At 42.4% G+C, this 20,758-nt stretch overlaps 1 protein-coding gene across 1 annotated transcript in view; it reads left to right on the top strand.

Moving 5' to 3' along the window:
- ARHGAP35 (Rho GTPase activating protein 35) overlaps positions 1–20,758 on the top strand; it is a 100,043-nt gene that overhangs the window by 35,509 nt on the left and 43,776 nt on the right. The window contains exons 2-3 of the mRNA XM_081119931.1: positions 1,338–5,214; positions 16,102–16,246. Of these exons, the coding sequence (XP_080976057.1) occupies positions 1,531–5,214; positions 16,102–16,246 (3,829 nt within the window). The 5' untranslated portion in view covers positions 1,338–1,530. The remainder of the gene's footprint in view (positions 1–1,337; positions 5,215–16,101; positions 16,247–20,758) is intronic.

Genomic DNA, 20,758 nt, shown 5'->3' with positions numbered 1-20,758 from the left:
TTTTTTTTAAAAAAAGCTTTTTATTTGGAAATAACCACAGACTTGTAGAAAGTTACAAAAATTAAAATACCACGAAGAAATATTCTATATACTTAGCCAAATTCACCTATTGTTAATATTTTACCTTTTCATTTGCATTCTTACTCTCCATGTACACCTAGGTTTTTTTCTGGACCAATCACATGCATTATGACCTTTTCCTCCAAAATACTTCAGAGTGTATTTCCTAGGAGTGGGGCTATTCTCTCACACAAGTTATCAACTTCATAAATTTACGTTTATAAACTTCTTTATTTAATATTCCACTATAGTCCAGTGTTGTTAATTGATCTAATGTCCTGTAGAGCACCCCCTTTCCCCTCTCTGCTGCACAATTTAGTCTAGGGTCAGGTAATCGCATTTAGTTACGATGTCTTTTAGCCTCTCTTAATCTGTAATGTTTATATAACCATTCTTTGTCAGTTATGACATTGATATTTTTTGAAAAGTATAGAGTGTCTTCTCCCCCTTTTTAAACAGAATCTAGCTCATTTTGTATTTGATGTTTCCTTATGATTAGGATAAGGTAATGGATTCTAGGCCATCGTACTGCATAGTGATATATCCTCCTGGGAGATCACATTTGAGGCCCATGATGTTCTTCCAGCCCTCTTTGGTGATGATAATTTTCATTACCCAAAGTGTTGCCCAATTTCTCCACTGTATAATTAGTGGGAGTTTTTATTCCCCCATTTGCAACTAATAAGTAGTCTTTCAGAGGACCCCTCAATTCCGTACAAATACCCTGCTCCTCATCAGAATCTCCCCCCTAGATATAGCATCAAGTGATGATTCCTTTCTGATCCAGCAGTACAACCTGAAAGTTTCTGTCTTTTGCAGTGGGTTATAATTTGTTATTATACTTAATTATTTTGTGCTCAGATTGTCCCAGATTTGACCTGTGGGATCCCCTTTGACTGGCCCCTGTATCCTTGTGTGGCGCCCTATCATTTTTTCGAGCACTTCCTTTCTTGCACAACAAGATGTTCCAGGCTCATCATGTATTAATCCTGCCCTATCCCTGGAATCAGCCATTTTTCCAAGGAGCCCTCAAACCCTTGTTTTAGCACTTAGCATACTACTTGTTGTGTGTCTTTCTCTGTTAGATGACATTATACCTCTCTGAGGGTACAATGATATCAGTCTCATTCACTCTTACATCTTCACCCAGCATTAAGCCTGGCACGTTTTTACTGTTTACTGTATTTGTTGAATAAGAATATCGATTTTTGCTATAGTTCAGTGATTGGGTTCCAAAATGATGATGCTGATGGGTTTTCTTTTTTTCTCCTATCTAGGAAGAAATGCCTGCTGTTTGGTAATGAGAAGTGGTAAAAACTGACCTCGTACTGGTATACAAACACTATGGGACCTGACACTTCTGCTGCATGGGCAACCAGCCCTCACTGATAATGTTGGGAAGCCATCAGGTCCACTGGAAAACACTAATCTGATCTCGGAAGTGGCTGATTGTGGCAGGATGTGTCGACGATGATGATGGCAAGAAAGCAAGATGTCCGCATTCCCACCTACAACATCAGTGTGGTGGGATTGTCTGGGACCGAAAAGGAGAAGGGCCAGTGTGGCATTGGGAAGTCTTGTCTGTGCAACCGCTTCGTGCGCCCAAGTGCTGATGAATTTCACTTGGACCATACCTCTGTCCTCAGCACCAGTGACTTTGGTGGGCGGGTGGTCAATAATGACCACTTTCTCTACTGGGGAGAAGTTAGCCGATCCCTGGAGGATTGCGTGGAATGTAAGATGCACATCGTGGAGCAGACTGAATTCATTGATGATCAGACTTTTCAACCTCATCGAAGCACGGCCCTACAGCCCTATATCAAGAGAGCTGCTGCAACCAAGCTCGCATCAGCTGAAAAACTCATGTACTTTTGCACTGACCAGCTGGGGCTGGAGCAGGACTTTGAGCAGAAACAAATGTCAGATGGAAAGCTGCTAATTGATGGTTTTCTTCTTGGTATCGATGTTAGCAGGGGCATGAATAGGAACTTTGATGACCAGCTCAAGTTTGTCTCCAATCTCTACAATCAGCTTGCAAAAACAAAAAAACCCATAGTGGTGGTCCTGACTAAGTGTGACGAGGGCGTTGAGCGGTACATTAGAGATGCACATACTTTTGCCTTAAGCAAAAAGAACCTCCAGGTTGTGGAGACCTCAGCAAGATCCAACGTAAATGTGGACTTGGCTTTTAGCACCTTAGTGCAACTCATTGACAAAAGTCGGGGAAAGACGAAAATCATTCCTTACTTTGAAGCTCTCAAGCAGCAGAGTCAGCAGATAGCTACCGCAAAAGATAAATATGAGTGGCTGGTGAGTCGCATTGTGAAAAACCACAATGAGAATTGGCTTAGCGTCAGCCGAAAGATGCAGGCCTCTCCTGAGTACCAGGACTATGTCTACCTGGAAGGGACTCAGAAAGCCAGGAAGCTGTTTCTCCAGCACATCCACCGCCTCAAGCACGAGCATATTGAGCGCAGAAGGAAGCTGTACCTGGCAGCCCTGCCATTAGCTTTTGAAGCTCTTATACCCAATCTAGATGAAATAGACCACCTAAGCTGCATAAAAGCCAAAAAGCTCTTGGAGACCAAGCCAGAATTCTTGAAGTGGTTTGTTGTGCTTGAGGAGACCCCGTGGGATGCCACCAGCCACATTGACAACATGGAGAACGAGCGGATTCCCTTTGATTTAATGGATACGGTCCCTGCAGAGCAGCTGTATGAGACCCACTTAGAGAAACTACGGAATGAGAGGAAAAGAGCTGAGATGAGAAGGGCGTTTAAAGAAAACCTGGAGACTTCTCCTTTCATAACTCCTGGAAAGCCTTGGGAAGAGGCCCGCAGTTTCATCATGAATGAAGATTTCTACCAGTGGCTGGAAGAATCTGTATACATGGATATCTATGGCAAGCACCAAAAGCAAATTATAGACAGAGCAAAGGAGGAGTTTCAGGAGCTTCTTGTAGAATATTCAGAATTGTTCTATGAGCTAGAACTGGATGCAAAGCCCAGCAAGGAGAAGATGGGGGTCATTCAGGATGTTCTAGGGGAGGAACAGCGGTTTAAAGCATTACAGAAGCTCCAAGCGGAGCGTGATGCCCTTATCCTGAAGCACATTCATTTTGTGTACCACCCAACAAAGGAAACATGCCCTAGCTGCCCGGCTTGTGTGGATGCTAAGATTGAGCACTTGATTAGTTCTCGATTTATCCGGCCATCTGACCGGAATCAGAAAAATTCACTTTCTGACCCCAACATTGATAGAATCAACTTGGTTATCTTGGGTAAAGATGGTCTTGCCCGAGAGTTGGCCAATGAGATTCGAGCTCTTTGTACAAATGATGACAAGTATGTGATAGATGGTAAAATGTATGAGCTTTCCCTGAGGCCAATAGAAGGGAATGTCAGGCTTCCTGTGAACTCTTTCCAAACGCCAACATTTCAGCCCCATGGATGTCTCTGCCTTTACAATTCAAAGGAATCTCTGTCCTATGTGGTGGAGAGTATAGAGAAGAGTAGAGAGTCTACACTTGGTAGGCGCGATAATCATTTAGTCCATCTCCCCCTGACGTTAATTTTGGTTAACAAGAGAGGAGACACCAGTGGAGAGACCCTGCATAGCTTAATACAACAAGGTCAGCAGATTGCTAGCAAACTTCAGTGTGTCTTTGTGGACCCTGCTTCTGCTGGCATCGGTTATGGACGCAACATTAACGAAAAGCACATCAGCCAAGTTTTGAAAGGACTCTTGGACTCTAAGCGTAACTTAAACTTGGTCAGTTCTACCGCTAGCATCAAAGATCTGGCTGATGTTGACCTGCGAATTGTCATGTGTCTGATGTGTGGAGATCCTTTTAGTGCAGACGACATACTTTTTCCTGTCCTTCAGTCCCAAACCTGTAAATCTTCCCATTGTGGGAGCAACAACTCTGTTTTACTTGAACTACCAATTGGACTACACAAGAAGCGCATTGAACTGTCTATTCTTTCATACCATTCCTCGTTTAGCGTCAGAAAAAGCCGGTTAGTCCATGGGTACATTGTTTTCTATTCAGCCAAACGTAAGGCCTCCTTGGCTATGTTACGTGCCTTTCTTTGTGAAGTGCAGGATATTATCCCCATTCAACTGGTCGCACTCACTGATGGCGCTATAGATGTCCTGGACAATGACTTAAGTCGGGAACAGCTGACTGAGGGGGAGGAGATTGCTCAAGAAATTGATGGCAGGTTCACAAGCATCCCCTGTAGCCAACCCCAGCATAAACTTGAGCTCTTTCATCCATTTTTTAAAGATGTGGTGGAGAAAAAGAACATAATTGAGGCTACTCATATGTACGATAATGCTGCCGAGGCCTGTAGCACCACAGAGGAGGTGTTTAACTCTCCTCGGGCAGGCTCTCCGCTCTGCAACTCAAACCTGCAGGATTCAGAAGAGGATATTGAGCCCCCTTCGTACAGCCTGTTCCGAGAAGACACATCACTGCCCTCCCTGTCCAAAGACCATTCTAAGCTCTCTATGGAACTGGAGGGAAATGATGGATTGTCTTTATTCATGAGCAACTTTGAGAGTAAACTGAACAACAAAGTACCTCCACCAGTCAAACCAAAGCCTCCTGTCCATTTTGAAATTACAAAGGGGGATCTGTCTTACTTAGAGCAAGGCCATAGAGATGGACAGAGGAAGTCTGTGTCTTCTAGCACCTGGCTACCTCCAGATGGGTTCGATCCTTCTGATTATGCCGAACCCATGGATGCTGTGGTCAAGCCAAGGAATGAAGAAGAAAACATATACTCAGTGCCCCACGACAGCACCCAAGGCAAGATCATCACCATTCGGAATATCAACAAGGCCCAATCTAATGGCAGTGGGAATGGTTCTGACAGTGAAATGGACACTAGCTCTCTAGAGCGAGGCCGCAAAGTATCCATTGTGAGCAAGCCAGTGCTATACAGGACGAGATGCAGCCGGCTGGGGAGGTTTGCTAGTTACCGAACCAGCTTCAGCGTAGGGAGTGATGATGAGCTGGGGCCCATCCGGAAGAAAGAGGAGGACCAGGCATCCCAAGGTTATAAAGGGGACAATGCTGTCATTCCGTATGAAACAGATGAAGACCCAAGGAGGAGAAATATTCTTCGCAGTCTAAGAAGGAACACTAAGGTAAGATGCCAGTTTAGAAATGAATCGTAAGAGTAGCTTGCACAGTATCTCAGTGAGAGTTTATTGATAATGATGATTTTCAAGGACAGCTTATTCTGTAATCTGCTGTGTGTGTTTACTCTTTGACTTAGAATAAAAAAGTAAGCAGTGTTTTTGATAGCTACTGCTGGCCGCTCTCAATAGTAAGAGCCTTGGATAGACAGCCGAGTTGTTTTTGTTCAAAATGATAATTAATTACCAGAATGAGCAGAAAGTGTTGAACTTGTCAGTGTCCTGACGAGTTGCTAAGCTAGTGACAATATGCTTGTTCTTCATTCACTTAAACACCAGAATCCAAAATCATGTGCGTCAGTCTCACTGCTAAACAAACAGGTCACTTGTATATCTCTTACTCGCTCCTCTTCCCCAGAGTTGCTGCATTTTAGCTTAGGAGAAATTGATGATTATTTTATTGGCACACCCACATCAGTAAAGGGTATTCAAGTACATAAATGAAAAATAAGGACCCTACCACTGTGACTTCTTAACCTGTCCCACATTTGCAGTGTCAGAAAGGGGCAGGGCAGTATCATTGTGTGTGCTAGTCCCTTTCCACTCTGAGCTGAATGTTAATAAATATCGTAGGCATTCTTCTCCTGTCCGATTTCCCTGTTTGTTTTCCCACTCGGATTCCTTTATCTGCCTTTAGTATTTGGTTCTCCAGAGGTTGGTAGTGGACAGACCGATTTAAAGCATGAAGCCAGAAAGTAGGTTGACCTGCCTCCCAGTGTTTCCTTAAAGCTCTCTTGCTTAATGATACTGTGATCCAAACGTTTTGAACATCTTGTCTGCTCTTCCTCCTCTACTCCCAGTGTTGCCAGAACAGCTTATCTAAATGCTGACAGTCTTCTAATTTGTGGAGGTGTTTGCACACTTGGGAATTAGGAAGGTGGCATAATAGCATGCTGTGAATTATAACTGTTTTTCTGATTTCTACATTTTTAATACTTGTTGAACATAATGCTTTTAAAACACATTCTCAAACAAGCCGTGCTTTTAACTTTAAAGAGCACACTGTGTAGGCTCAGCAGAAAACAGCTGGATAGGGTGAGCCCCTGAGATAGCTGCGTCCCTGCTGGTAATGAGCACTTTTTACCTAAGAACTTCTTTCTCTGGGTTGCTGGGTCAGCATGCAAGAAGTGATCGACTTCCCATCTATCTTAGTTATGGGGGCCACACCTCTTCAAGTCAAATAAAAATGATACCTCTGGCCCAAGAGCAGTATCGTGCCAGAAGTCAGTTTAGGAGTATCCTTTGGAAAGATTGAGTAAAAGGTGAAATTGTCTTTTCCTGCCTTGGAAAATGGTGCTTTGAAATGAGTGTATCTGCGTTGTCATCTTAATGCAGAGATAAGCAAAGCCTTGATTCTCTTCCCGGTTGGAGCAAACCTCCCAATTAAAATTGCTGCCATTAATGCAGACTGACACTTGTTTTACTGGAAAAGCAAGATACCATGGGCCGGAGAATGTCATGCCAGCCCCTACGTGAGGGATTTGGCCTTTGATTTTTATTGGCATGACAAGGCAATAAGTATTTATTTGAGGTGAGAGGGGAGCCAATTGGTAATGGAAAGCACACTTAGTGCCTCCTGCGTGCTAGACACCACTGGGGAAATGGCACAGATCCTTCTTATTTAGACCTATGTGCCCAGTTGAGGCAGCAAGACCTATGCAGATTGTGAAAATAGGTGGTCTGCCCAGGAGGTGGGGGGGTGGTTGCTGTGTTGGGGCAGAAGGGAAATCCCATGTTGGTGGTGGTTGAGGTAGTGTAGTGTGTGATTAGGAACTCAGGCTCTGGGAGGGGGGTGGCTAAATCCCAACTCCTCCACTTCCTAACTGGGACTTTGGGTACATAATTCACCTCTCCACATCCCTTCTGCAAAAGTGGAGAACGTAGTAGCACGTTCCCCATATGGTTGTGGGGAATGGAATGAGATTATGCACAGAAAACACTGAGCATACTGCATGATGGGTAAGCAATAGTTATGATATTATTTAACTAGACCTTGAAGAATGAGATATGAAAAGGCTGGAAGGTGGGAAAATGCCTGTTATATTCAAAGAAAGAAAAGTGGTCTGGTCAAGCTGTGGGCTTGGGGGGCCAACATTGTCTATCCCTTTTGTATAAGTTTTAACCCTATGTGTTACTTAGCTGTTTTCTCAGCACTTACCCTAGCAACAGCCCCAACAACAAAAAACTATGCTCTGGGTACTGAAGTGATGTGGAGAAAGAGAAATTGCTCAGCCTCTTGGCTCATTTGCTAGATTAGCTCTTTACTGTAAAATTGGACTTGGAGTGAGGGACTTGCTTTCATTTCTACTAATGAAAGTGTGGACTGTAGAGCTGACTCTCATTCTGGGTCCTTTTCCCAGATGAACCATTTAGCAACCCACCCTCATAGTGGGAGCCTTCCGCATTCAGCTGAATGAAATTGAAAATCTACGATTGCACTTCAGTGGGATCTATGAATAGATGCTTTGTCTGTAAAAAGTTGTTGTTGCACATGGTCTCTGTCTCCCAGTGCCATGTGTTTCCAAAGAGGAGATCAGGACTGGCAGGGTCTTATTTTAAAGCCAAAAACCAGACTGGGGTTCCTTGCTCCACAAAATGTGCCTTTTGGGCAAGGTTGAATTGCTGAATTTAGTGTTTGACCATGGATTAAAGAGAAGCCATTATTGGTTATTTACCCTTCTATCTTATATACTCCTATTTTTGTGTTAAAAGAAAAAAAAGACAACAGAATGATAAAGAAAATCTTTCACTCACTGGAGCCTACCACATGACAAGACAACCTATTGAAAAGCAAACCAATTCAATCACACATTGTTTGGGCTATAAGGCACCAAGTAGCCAGTTTGACAGTTTGTGTCCCCCCCAGTGAATTGGCTTATTTCATTGGATTCAGTGAATTGGCTGGTTGTTGTAGCTTTGTGTGGACACAGCTCTCATTTTGTGAGGCCTAGAACGGAGTTAAAGTTTCTAGTGTGAATAAAAACCAGCTGGGGAATTGGGCTGCTCCCTCCCCAGGGAGGGATGTTGCATTTGACAGACAGGCTGAATGGTATGAAATATGATCTCTTTGACCTGCTCAGGAAAGACTCAGTTTGTGCTTCCAAAAGGCTAGTCCTACTCAATGAACTATGAGGCCAAATAAATACCTTAGTCCTAAAAATGGGGTAGGGGCACTGACTTGACCTTGGATTTCCTAATTCCTGAATGAATTTTATTTTTTTACAAACAATGCTTTTGTTCCAAAGCTCATGCTTATTCATTCTCTTAGGAAGGAAACAATTCAATGCATAGGCGTTGTGTTCATCTAGTTCAAGTCACAGGGGTGATAGATGTTAAACATGTACTTACGTGCATTTTTAATGTTACCAGAGAGGAGGTATTGTGGAATTGTGTAGCAAGGAGTTTTAACCTCAACTAGAATATCTGGGAAAGCTCCCCAAAGAAATGATACAGAAAGCTGAGACTTACAGGGTAAGGCAGGCAAAGTCAGTGAAGGCAGAGGTTTCATGGGGGGAGCTTTCAAGAAAATAGTATGGAACTTGGAGCTTCAAAAACATGACATGTTCAAAGAGTTGAAAGAAACCTAGAGTGGCTACTGCAAAAAGTGAGGTAGAACCAGGCCAAATAATAGGGCTGTGCATACCATGTGAAGAGTTTTGTAATTTGCTACCTTAAATACCTACCTACTGTGTATCAGGTACGGCACCAGGCATTTTCATATCAGTTTTCATATCTCTTATCAGTGATTTTTAAAATTTTGGGTTTTAGAGATGAGAAAACAGGCTCAGAGAGACTGCGCACCCTATCCAAGTTAGTGTAGTTACTAAGTGGAGGAGCTGAGATTGTTGAAGCCCAGTCCATTGACTTCCACTTCTGGTGGATTTTTAGAATCCAGTCTACTAGAAAGACAGTAATATTCAGTAGCCAGGCACACATTTGGACCACTCAGTCAGTCCGGTCAATTTGTTCCTTTTGGACAAATTATCTGAAAAAAATCAATTTCCCTACAGTGCCTCCTAAGAACATCATGGCGCCATTTGTTTCTTAGACCATCATGGTGCTGTTTGTTTCTAGCTTCATAGTGTAGTTGGGTAGAGGACAGGAAAGGCATGGAGACACTGAAATAGCAACTGGAACTTTGAGAAATTGTTTTGAACTAGTGTCATTCATTTCTCAGTTTATTTTAAGCCCCCACGCACTGCTGTAGTGTGTTTTTGGTGACAAAAATAGACTATCTTTAATTGTCTGCCTTAGCTTACAGCATACCTGCTCTTAAAAGACATATATTACAATAGGCAACCCAGATATATTTTCAAAGAACAGCAGGGAATCACTCTGATCTTTACTGAGCCAATTTGTTCTCCTCCAACACCTAGTGATACTGAAATATTTCAGTATTATTTCAGCTCAAATCAGGAATCATCTCCACTTCCAATGAGAAAGGCCTTCTGAGTGCATTTTCTCCAGTGCTGGAGAGGAAGCAAGCAGGTAAAAATTGATGTTTAGTCCTGGGAAGTCCACATTCAATGAGTGTTGAGTCAAGAAGGATGTAAAAACATCCTGGGCTCTGGCCAGTGTGGCTCAGTTGGTTGAGTGTTGTCCTGTTCACCAAAGGGTCGCTGATTTGATTCCTGCATATGCCTGGGTTGCAGGTTCGTTCCCCAGTTGGGGTGCGTGCAGGAGCCAACTGATGTCTGTGTTTTTCTCTTTCTCTCCCTCTCCCTCCCTCTCTCTCTGAAATCAATAAAAACATTTTTTTTAAAAAAGCACTTTCCTGGAACTAGTAGACACCCCCCCACACACTTAGCTCCCTATTGCGTTGGCCATTCAGTCTGAAGCAGCAACAGGGATTGACCCAGATTTGCTAGACATCATGCCTTTAATAGAGCAAAAAGCTGTGGTCTCAGTTTATTTGGGGCCCCTGAGAGGACGACCTGCCTTTCTTTTCCCATCATGTGAGAGGATTAGGGATGCTAGGAAGGCTGAGACTTAATGCTACTTCCTGTTTCCACCCTAAATAAAGATACCCCAAGATGGTGAGTGACCCCATCATAGTTCTGACTGCCAGCTTGAAGGAGACAAGTCTAAGCATTTGCGCTTTCATAATAGACTTTGCCAGTAAGAACAAATCCACCCTCACGTTTTCTCTTAAACTTGGACTTGGATTTTATCAGAGCCAGAAGAGGGAGCACCAGTTAACCAAGAATACATTTGGGGCATGAGCAAGTAGCTTCACTGAAAACATCTCTCTGAAGCTCTGTTGGAAATGTGAGGGAATCATTGCCAATCAGAAAGCTGGAATGCAAGAAGGTGCTTTGAGGAAACCTGTAGTGATGGAGTTGATGGACTCTTTCAGTTTTTCTATCGTCTCAGCTACAGTTAGTCCAGGGTGTGCCACCACACAACTTGGCAAATTATATAACCGTGCATCTGACCTTGTAGGGCTTTGCTTATATCAGTTTCACTCTGGAGAGGGAAAGTTGTCCCCATTCAGACTGTCACTGTTCCAGACTATATTCTGTATATGCCGCTCCTCCTTTAAAGAAAACAACAGGGGAAACCAACATCCTGGATTCTGTTTTTTATACCAACCATTTAAAAGGCTGTACTAGGTGGTACAGCTCTAGCGACCATATTTTCTGACCCTAAAATCTTGATAAGTAATTTGACAAGTATAAGGGTATTCATGGAGACCAGGAGAGAATATTTGAAGTTCACAGGTTAGCATCACTACACAGCTGTACCTGCTGTTCCCACAGAAGACAGAATGTTCTTTATCCAGGGAGGGTGGCTGACCCCTCCATTGTCACTGTGGGAGACTCTTCTTTGTGGCTCAGTTGGTACTTACTCATCTCATATCTAGATCAGCTTTGTTTACTGTGGATATGTCTTCTCTTACCAATTAGATTGTAAGTTCATTGAGGGCGAGAGATGACTTTGTTCCTAGTATTAACTCTCCTGCTAGTTTGCTATGTAACCTTGACTGTAATTCATTTAAAAAGAAAAATGCCCAAGACTCTTGCCCTCTAGGAACTTAATCCAGTAGGAAAATGGCCATGTGTGTACATAAAGGACCAGCCCTGCTTGGTTCCCACAGAGTCATGCAGGGAATTGATTATCTGTGATACAGTACTGTCTATATGAACAAGACCATCTGAGCCTCACCTCTTCACATCCTAGTGAAAGCAGCACAGTGGTAGAAGAAAAAAGCCTCTGTACCCACAGAGAGAGTTCTCATCTAAACCTGAAAAACTATCAAGAGACATTGGCTCTGTGCATTATTGGAAACTGTTTTTATTCAGGAAGCTTATTAAGTTGCTACTAAACGTCCGGCTCTGGAGCTCAGTTACTGTATAGTTTGATAGAAGGGGCCCTTCTCTAGCCTGTTTGTTATTCCTTGGCTGGCATTCTAATCTTTTTCCTGCCCCCGTGGACATGGAGGGGGTGTGGAATGGGCTTACCATCCCACAGGCAGACAACAGACGTCTTCCTACTCTGGGAAAGTTGGGACTTTCCCCTTAATGCTCTTTCCTCATTTCGGAAATGCCAAGAGGCCAGAGGCAAATTCCAATCCCCATTTCTCTGAAGTACACTGCCATAAACTAGTGGTTCATTTCTGTTTCCTTTGCCACCTGATTAGTATCAAGGCTAAGAATCAGACACAGTGTCTTAAGGAAACTGAAGTAAAGAACAATGGACTGTTACTCATCCAAAAAATATTTATCCAAAAAGACAAGGTGAGGATGATTCAAGTGGACCCAGTCCTTTGTTTATGTCAAGGGCATTTTGTCCTGGAGCTAGTTCATGTAAAAAAGAAAGAACTGTGGGGCTTTGGCATTCATCGATCACTGGCCTCTGCATCCTGGCACTCTCAGTGCTGGGTATGAATCTCTCTGGGCCTCTGTTTTCTCATCTGTAAAATGAGACTAATAACCCTTACCTTGAAGGCTGGTTGTGAAGTTCAGTTAATTTCAGAGCACCTAGCACAGTGTTCTGCAATGACCACTCCTAATTAATCACTATTATTTTCCAGTTTTGACTCAGTCAGACTCTAAATTTGGAGACACAGATGTGTAGATTGTTCTCAGGGCTTGGTTTCCTCTGGCTAAATGCTTTTTTCAATTCAGCCTGCTAAGTGAGTGCCCCCAAAAGAAGATGGATGTTAGGATGCTGTTACTTTCTCCTCTCCAAGGACCTACTGTTGAGAAGGCTCCAGTGACTCCTAATGAGTGACACATGTCTGACCGGGGACAGACATCTGGCAGGCCACTCAGAAGAATGGCATTTCCATCTGACATTTGCCCAGTAACTTTAGATACCCAAAGTGGTGCTTGTTGTATTAGCAGCCTGGCTGTACTCTTGGCATGTACCACAAATTCTGGTTTTCTTACTAGGAATGTTTAGAATTAGTTATGCAAGAGTGCCTTACCTTGTTTTGTGACACTCTACAGAGCCTTCAGTTATTTCAAGGGGATATTTGACAGTCTGTAAACCAGAGTTTGTGTAAATGAGAGAGAGAAATCCATGTCACTCAGCAAGGGGAGTTGATCCTGTTGCAAAAGCTTACTCTCCGTTTTCGTATTTGTAAGTTGAAGTGCTAAACTAGATCTCGGACGCTTCAAGGTGAGGGGGCTATGAACAGTTGTCTAATTTAAAAGCCTTCCACCTGATGGCAGAATATCCTTGACAACTATGGCAGGTAGGTTGCAGCCTCTGCTTTGAATACTTAAAGAGCAGACCTGTCCTTTTTAAACAGCTGGGGTTTTCTTGTTTTTTAAATTTCTCTTTATATTGGCCAAAATTGCCTTTCTGTGCATTCCTCTTATCTCTCCTAACATGACCCTTTGAAATCATACAAAATTTGTTCTCCTTGCATGAGATAGTCCTAAGCTATTTGAAATAGTTGTCATAGTGTCCCAGCCTTCCTTCCTTCTCAGTTGATGCTCATAAACATTATTGATATATTTGCTCCAAAATGATTCAGTCCCTTTATTTTAAAGCACACATGAGGAAAAAATGATCTAAACAAATGGGAAATTTCCTGAAACCACAGAAATACAACTGAAATTTTGGCCTTTGTTAAAATACCAGCTAAAGATGGGGATAACCAAATAGGATCAAAGTAAATGGACCCAGGATATCTCCAGCAAGTCAATTCATTTCCAAGTTTATAAGACCAATTTAGAAGGGCAGATTTACTTACAAATGTGCACAACCTATAAACTTAAAAGTATTTAGGGGTCTCTGCATGAAGTCCACTAAATTAGCTTCTTGGTCAGGGTCAACTATTCCCTTTCCTTATCATCCTGCCCATTCTCATTCCTTTGGTACCCTTTATATGAAAACAGGTCATTTCCTGTTTAGTCTTAGATTCTTTGAGGACTTCCTGTGCAAAAAAACCCAAAAAACAAAAACAAAAAAACCCCAGCTGAGAATAAAATATATACAAAAGAAGGAACAAGCCCTTTTCTAGGCTGACATTGCCTGAAATGACAACCCAAAAGCAAAGACAGTCCTGTATTCATACAGCCTAACTGCTGATTCAGTGATTCAGTATGGAGGACCAGTGCAATGTGAATGGATCCTGGGGTCCTAGAGAAGAGCCACAAGCTCCACAAAGCCTGGCCCTGGCCCTCTCCCTGGCCCACTGCAATATGCCCACTCCTTGTGAGACCAGTGATATAGCCTCTCAGATGGCCGGGAGTGGCTGTCACTATCTCCTGTATAGACTGCCTGAGGCAAAGCAGGCTCTGACTTCAGACTTTTTACAAAGAAGTAAGGAAAAACGAATTAATGATTTATGATGTATCTTTACATGAAATAACCAATCTAGACGGTCTCCTTAGCATTGTCTACTTATATGAAGCACAACATAAAGAATCTAAGCTTTGGAATCTAATAGAAGTGGGTTTGAACCCTGACAGACAGTTCTGTGACTTTGATCAAGTGACTTAGCATCTCAGGAACAGCACCTTGCTCATAAGATGGTTATGAGGGTGAAATGATAAGATGGACGGGAGGTGGCTCAGTACCTAGTACATAGTAGTCGCCCAATAATGTGAGCTCTTACTAATGGAAAGACAGGGGCTGAGTGTTTGTCATTACACCTATTTGCAGCCTGATGATAATGAATCAGGCAATGTTCTCTCCATACTGTTTAACCTATTAGCTCTAGAATCTGCATATACAAAGACAACTATGGATTTTAGTGACATTCTTTTTACCAATCCCAATTTGACAGAATTTGCCTGTCAAAAGTAACGGCAGCACTGTTATTCAATAAAACTGAGGCTTCCAAATTAACCGGTGTTAAAGAATTAAAAAAATGGAACTTTTAAGAGAAGCTGCACGGAAGCTATTTCTAATCACCATAAAGCCTTCTAACCATAGTTCTAGTAAATACATAATAAATTTTAATCTTATACTTCCTCCCCCATCTCAGTACTAGAACAAGACAAGGGGGTGTCTTCTAACAATCTAAGTTGGCTAGAAAATTTAGCTTCAATCAATTGAATACCTACTATGTAGCAGACATTTGCTTAAGTTCTTTATATGCATTATTTTTTTTAAACGTTTTCTATTGATTTCAGAGAAAGAAAGGGAGAGGGGGAGAGATAGAAACATCAGTGATGAGAGAAAATCATCGATTGGCTGTCCACTGCATGCTCCCCGCAGGGGATTTAGCCTGCAACCCAGGCACGTGCCCCGACTGGGAATCAAACCGTGATTGCCTGGTCCACAGGTCGATGCTCAACCACTAAGCCAACACCGGCTGGGCAATATGCATTATTTCATTCCATATTCATAGCAGATCTGTGGGTTTGGGTGTTAAGAACCCTATTCTACAGATGAAGCTGAGTCCTAGAAAAATTCAGTTACCTGCCCAAGTCAGTTCTGTTTTACTGTAAAACTTGTGCTCTTGACCACTGGAGTTCATTGCCTTCTTCAGAAAGTTCTTGGGATAGGCAGGCAATAATTGGATGATTGGATAAATGATTGAGGATACACGACAATCTGGGTAACTCCTAACAGTAATGAAGATCCACTGACAAAATACCAGGGTCTTTGGAGACAGATTTTCCTGGGTTCGAATCCCAGCAACTGTCACTTACTGGTGTCATTTAGATATGTGACATTTGTCCTTGGTAAAATGGAATGTCATGAGGTTTAAAAGGAATAATATTTGGGACTTGCTTGGTATATAGTAAGCTCTCAAATAATTGCAGCTGCTACCCCTCCTGCTTGAGGAAGGTGACTGCTGGGGAAGAAAAGACAGAGTTATCTTATTTGTCACATTTGATGAGTTAGTTTTACCCTTTTCTAGTGTGGAAGCCATTGACACCAAGCTGATGTATCTAAGGGAATTCTCATCCAGCCTTAGCAGAATACATGCCTATCTCTTTCCTGGAAAGAGGAAATTATTAGTTTTTAATTTTATCTTTTATCTTTTTAAGAGTTTAGTCATCTTTGAGTATATAACATCTATTATCCATTTGGAATGTTTGGAAAACTTCCTGTTTATGCCAGTGCACCCCTGATAAAGGATGTGGATAGTCATCTCATTGTTATTAAATAAACATGTCCTGCTTCTTATAAACACCTTTGTTCTGACAATGCAGTCTCACACTCAAGATGTGATTATGTGGCAGCTTGCTGGCATCTTGTGTGATATTTGGAGGCTAGAAAATACAAAACAAGTGGGTCTCTTTATCCTGCTTGGAACCTTTCCAGCAGTTTCCACACCACTGTGGGTTCCCTTCGGGAAGCCTTCCTGATGTGTAGGTGCATGATGAGACTCACTTTGTTTTTCTGCTTTCTTTTCTCTTTCCTGGACAGAAACCAAAGCCCAAACCCCGGCCATCCATCACGAAGGCAACCTGGGAGAGTAACTATTTTGGGGTCCCCTTAACAACCGTCGTGACTCCAGAGAAGCCAATTCCTGTTTTTATTGAGAGATGCATTGAGTACATTGAAGCCACAGGTAAGCGTGTTACCTCAGCGCCAATTACAGCTTTCACTGTCTGCAGGGTGCTTTCCAGAGGGCTAAGCCATCTGGAGATTCTGGAATCGGCTCTCGTTTAGTGTGAGTTGCTTTCTGAGAAGGAGCTGAGCAGTCTCGACAGCTGTAGGGTTTCTCCCTCCGTCTCCATAGTGGTGAGGCTGTGGTGCCGGGTCTGATAGAGCTCTCAGAACACGGGAGCAGTCCTGTTCTCAGGGCTGCAGTTGTGGCCAGTTTAGGTACCTTCTCTGTGTCCCCCAGCTCCCTGTCATAGCATGCAGCCTGTCTGTCAGCTTCTTGAGGGCGGGGAAAGGGTTTTATTTCTCATTGTGTCCTCAGTACTAGACTGGACACAAATGGTATACATTCTGTTTTTTGTTTTTTTTTTTAATATATCTTTATGGATCTCAGAGAGAGATAGAAACATCAATGATGAGAGAGTCATTGATTGGCTGCCTCCTGCACGCCCCCGACTAGGGATTGAGCCCGCAACCCGGGCATGTGCCCTGACCGGGAATCGAACCCCAATCGCCTGAATCCTAGGTCGACGCTCAACTGCTGAGCCACGCCCGGCCAGGCACATTCTGGTTTAATGAAATGAATGACTAGTTGTGACTGCTCAGCCTTTGGCCGTTGATTAGGTGCCTGAGGTTTGTATTTTGATAGACTTTTTTTTTTTTACTGAGGTAAAAAACCAGCTAGATGCTTGGGTATCCTCTAGTCAAACAGCTGTGTTTCAACTCCACTGACCACTTGGTAACGTGATGTTATTGCAAAGGTCAACTGTCTTAACATTTTTATGCCTTGTTCTTGAAGTGACGCAATTTTACCTGTGTTAAAATGTTTATTTTGCTTATTTAGAGCTCTCAAAACACGTCTTTTGAACCCCCAGGAACTTCTAGTTTCATGCTATTGTTTCCCTTGTTCTTCTGGATGCTTTCAAAAGTGATGAGCTTTGAGGAGAAGGATGTCCGGTGGGCATGGGGTTACCTGAATTCTTGAGCATTAATAGTTGAGCTCAAGAATGTAGGTTTAAACCAATTTGAAACCAAGGTGCAGATTATGGCCTCCCTATGTGTTCTTCCTGGTTCCCATGTTATCTGTAATGATACGAGGTATTGTGTGGTGTGGACAGCCTGCCAGGCTCTGCTGATAATTTAAGCATCATCATATTAAGTTGAGTAACTGGTATTAATATTTCTTCAGGATGTGCGGAATCAGGGAAAGCAGGTTTCAAGTTGAAGCCCATTAAAGACTTTGTCGTTATTTCCAGGGTTTTCTCTGCAGCACACCAGGGTTGAATCACATTAAGCACTTTCTGTAATCACAGCAGATCTGCAACTTTGTTGAGTCCATTCTGTACCTAAAGCTTTTTCTGAGTGTGTCCATCTTTTGGACGCTGGTTTGTGTGTTTTTTAATCCTCACCCAAGGGTATGTTTATTGATTTTAGAGAGAGAAGAAGGGAGAGAGAAACATCAATGTGATAGAGAGACATTGATCGGTTGCCTCCTGTACACGTCCCGACTGGGGATCAAGCCCACAACCCAGGTACATACCCTGATGGAGAAGCAAACCTGTGACCTTCTGGTGCACGGGACAATACTCTAACCAACTGAGCCAAACTGGCCAGTGCTGGATACTGGTTTTGTATCAGTTTCTTCCTGGCACCTCTCCCTTGGGTCAGGAGGAAATCTACACAAAGCAATTCAGTGATTGAAGCCTCTCTAGTTGTCCCAACATTTCAGAGAGATAGTTTGTAGTATTGGAAGGAGAGGTGGGCACTTTTTCCCTTAATTTATTTTTTAAACTTATTTCAGATTTTTAGGAAAGTTACAAAAATTCCCAGGTTCCATAAATGTTAACATTTTACCACATTCCCTGTATCATTCTTTCTCTATGTATTTGTATCTTTTTTCTGAAATGTTTGAAAGGTACAGATATGATGCACCTTTACTCCTAAATACTTCAGTGGGTATTTCCTAAAAACATTCTCTTATATCACCATGCAATTTAAAAAATTAGGACATTAACACTGATGCAGTACTAACCTATCTAATCTGTAGACATTTTCTTTTCATTAGTTGTTCCTTTAATGTCCTTTATAGCAAAAGACAATTTTTTTGTTTCGATATTACATTAGTTGTCAAATCTCTTCAGTCTCCTTTAATCTAAAACCATTCAGTCTGTTTTTCATGGCCTTGATAGTTTTAAAGCTTACAGATCAGTTATTTTGTAGGATGTTCTTCAACTTAGGTTTTTGTTCTTTGTGGGGTTTTTTAGTTTTGTTTTGTTTTGTTGATGTTTTCTCATGACTAGATTCAGGTTTGTGCTTTTGGCAGAAATAGCAGGGAAGCAATGCTGTGTCCTCACTGCATCACACCACGTGGCACGTGATGTCAATTTGTCCCATCGCTGGAGATGTCTACTTTGATCCCTTGATTAAGGTGGTAGTGTCTGCCAAGCGTCTCCACTGTAAAGCTACTGTTTGCCCCTTTGTAATGAGTAAGTATTTTGTAGGGAGGTACTTTGAGACTGTAAGTATCTGGTTTCTCCTAACACTTTCACCCACTAGTTTTAGTATCCATTGATGATTCTTGCTGGAGACAGTGATTACCATAGTTCTTCTAATTCTGTAATTCCTTTTGTACTTATTAGTTGGGATTTTCCTGTCTGGGAGAACTTCCCCTTCTCAGGAGAAGCTTTTTTTGAGTGGCCTCCTCCAGTGACTCGCCTGTGGGTAGCACCAGGTGCCTGAATGTTGCCCGCATACCCTCTAGCTGAGCAATCAGTGGTCTTGACCTACGCTACCCACCTTGCTTCTCTCACTCTTAGGCTGTGATTAGCTTTTTTTACACCCAGTGACAAAGTTATACCTCCCCTTGTTCTTCTACTTGTGAGTCCTTTCAGGTATGAAGACCTTCGCAGCCCTACTCAGTCTGCCACCAAGCTGCTGCTTCTCTTAAAGCTCTGTTAGACTGCACTATTGTCCTTCCTGTCACCAAAAAGCTTGGAGCTTCAGGGACATCTCTGACTCATCTAATCAGTTCCCAAGTCCCTTACTTCTACTTTGTCATCTCTTGGCTCTGTTCCCTCCACTTCAGTTCCAGTGCCCCACCATCACCCCCCTTCTCAGCTCCTCCTGATTATGTGACAGTTCTGCTGAAAACTTTCTCTTGCCTCCTTATTGCCAGCCACACTCCTGACTCCTCCCTCTCACATGCAGTACTGTCCTGCTATGATTGTCTCCCTGCCTTCCTCTCCCTCTTTTCCTCTCCCCTCCCTTCTTTCTCTTTTATATTATGGCAGATATTATTTTTAAATTGTTTTACAAGAATACAAACATTATTTTAGAAGAACATGGGCCAAGCAGAATTTCTTTGTATTTCTCTGCTTTGGGTGTGCCCTTCAAATGTCTGAAATGTGTCCCACATTCCTCCTGCCTTTGGAACTTGTCCTCATTCTTCAGGACTCTCCCCCGCGCCCCCCCCCCCAGCAGCACTTTGATGTCACCTCCCTGGTAGTTCTTCTCAGGCACATTTCCACCTCCTGAGAACAGCATTCTCTGTTCTGTCTCCCTAGCGCCTGGCACCCAATATACATTCACTGTTGACTGAATGAGTGGTTTTCAACCTGGAATACCTGAATCCTGTTGTTTTCTTCTTTCTTTGTCCTTTTAAATTTTGGTCATGTACTTCCCTTTGTTGTCATTAGTTTGTACTTTTATAGAATTTCAAGGAGAAAATTTGACCTGGTATCTGTGAGCTTAGTGTGTGTGTTGGGGGGTGATCCTTGTGCACCCCATTTCCTAAAAACTTTTTTCCTGTTTATATAATTAAAGTATGTTCATTTGTAGAAATTCAACAAAAGAATATGAAAAAGAATTTATAAAGATTGATTGATCTCCACTTAGTGAAAACCACTGTTAATGGTTTGATATATTTCCTTATAATCATATTTCTCTGCATATGTGTATAGGTTTTTACTTTTTTACATAATTCAAAATATGTGGTAATAGTTCTCAGCATTTTTTAAGCGTAACTTAGATGAGGCAAAAGAGCCCTGAATTCACCCTCCAGTGTACCTACTCCTGTTTTCCTGCAGAAAAAGAATTCAGTAACCAAGAGTTGTGTTGGAGTACCATTTTCTGAGAACAACTGCTTTTTATTATTATTTTTTTAAATTAATTTTAGAGAGTGGAGTGGGGAGGGGAGAAATTGAGAGGAAAACATCGATTGGCTGCCTCCCGTACACATCCCAGCCTGGAATCGAACCCGCCACCTCTTGGTGTATGGTATGACACTCCAACCAACTGAGCCACTCAGGCCAGGGCAAGAACCACTGCTTTATAAACCAGACATCGTTTTGTTAGCATGCTCTTGTCATCAAATACTCTTTGAAAACATGACTTTTAATTGCTTCATCTTGTTCCATTAAATGGCTATGTCACAGATTATTTAACCATCCCCCTGTTGAAGGGCCCATGTAGCATTTTC

This window comes from Miniopterus schreibersii (genome assembly GCF_964146895.1).
Source record: "Miniopterus schreibersii genome assembly, chromosome: 18".
NCBI classification, from domain to species: domain Eukaryota; kingdom Metazoa; phylum Chordata; class Mammalia; order Chiroptera; family Miniopteridae; genus Miniopterus; species Miniopterus schreibersii.
This window is presented reverse-complemented; position numbering and strand designations above follow the sequence as displayed.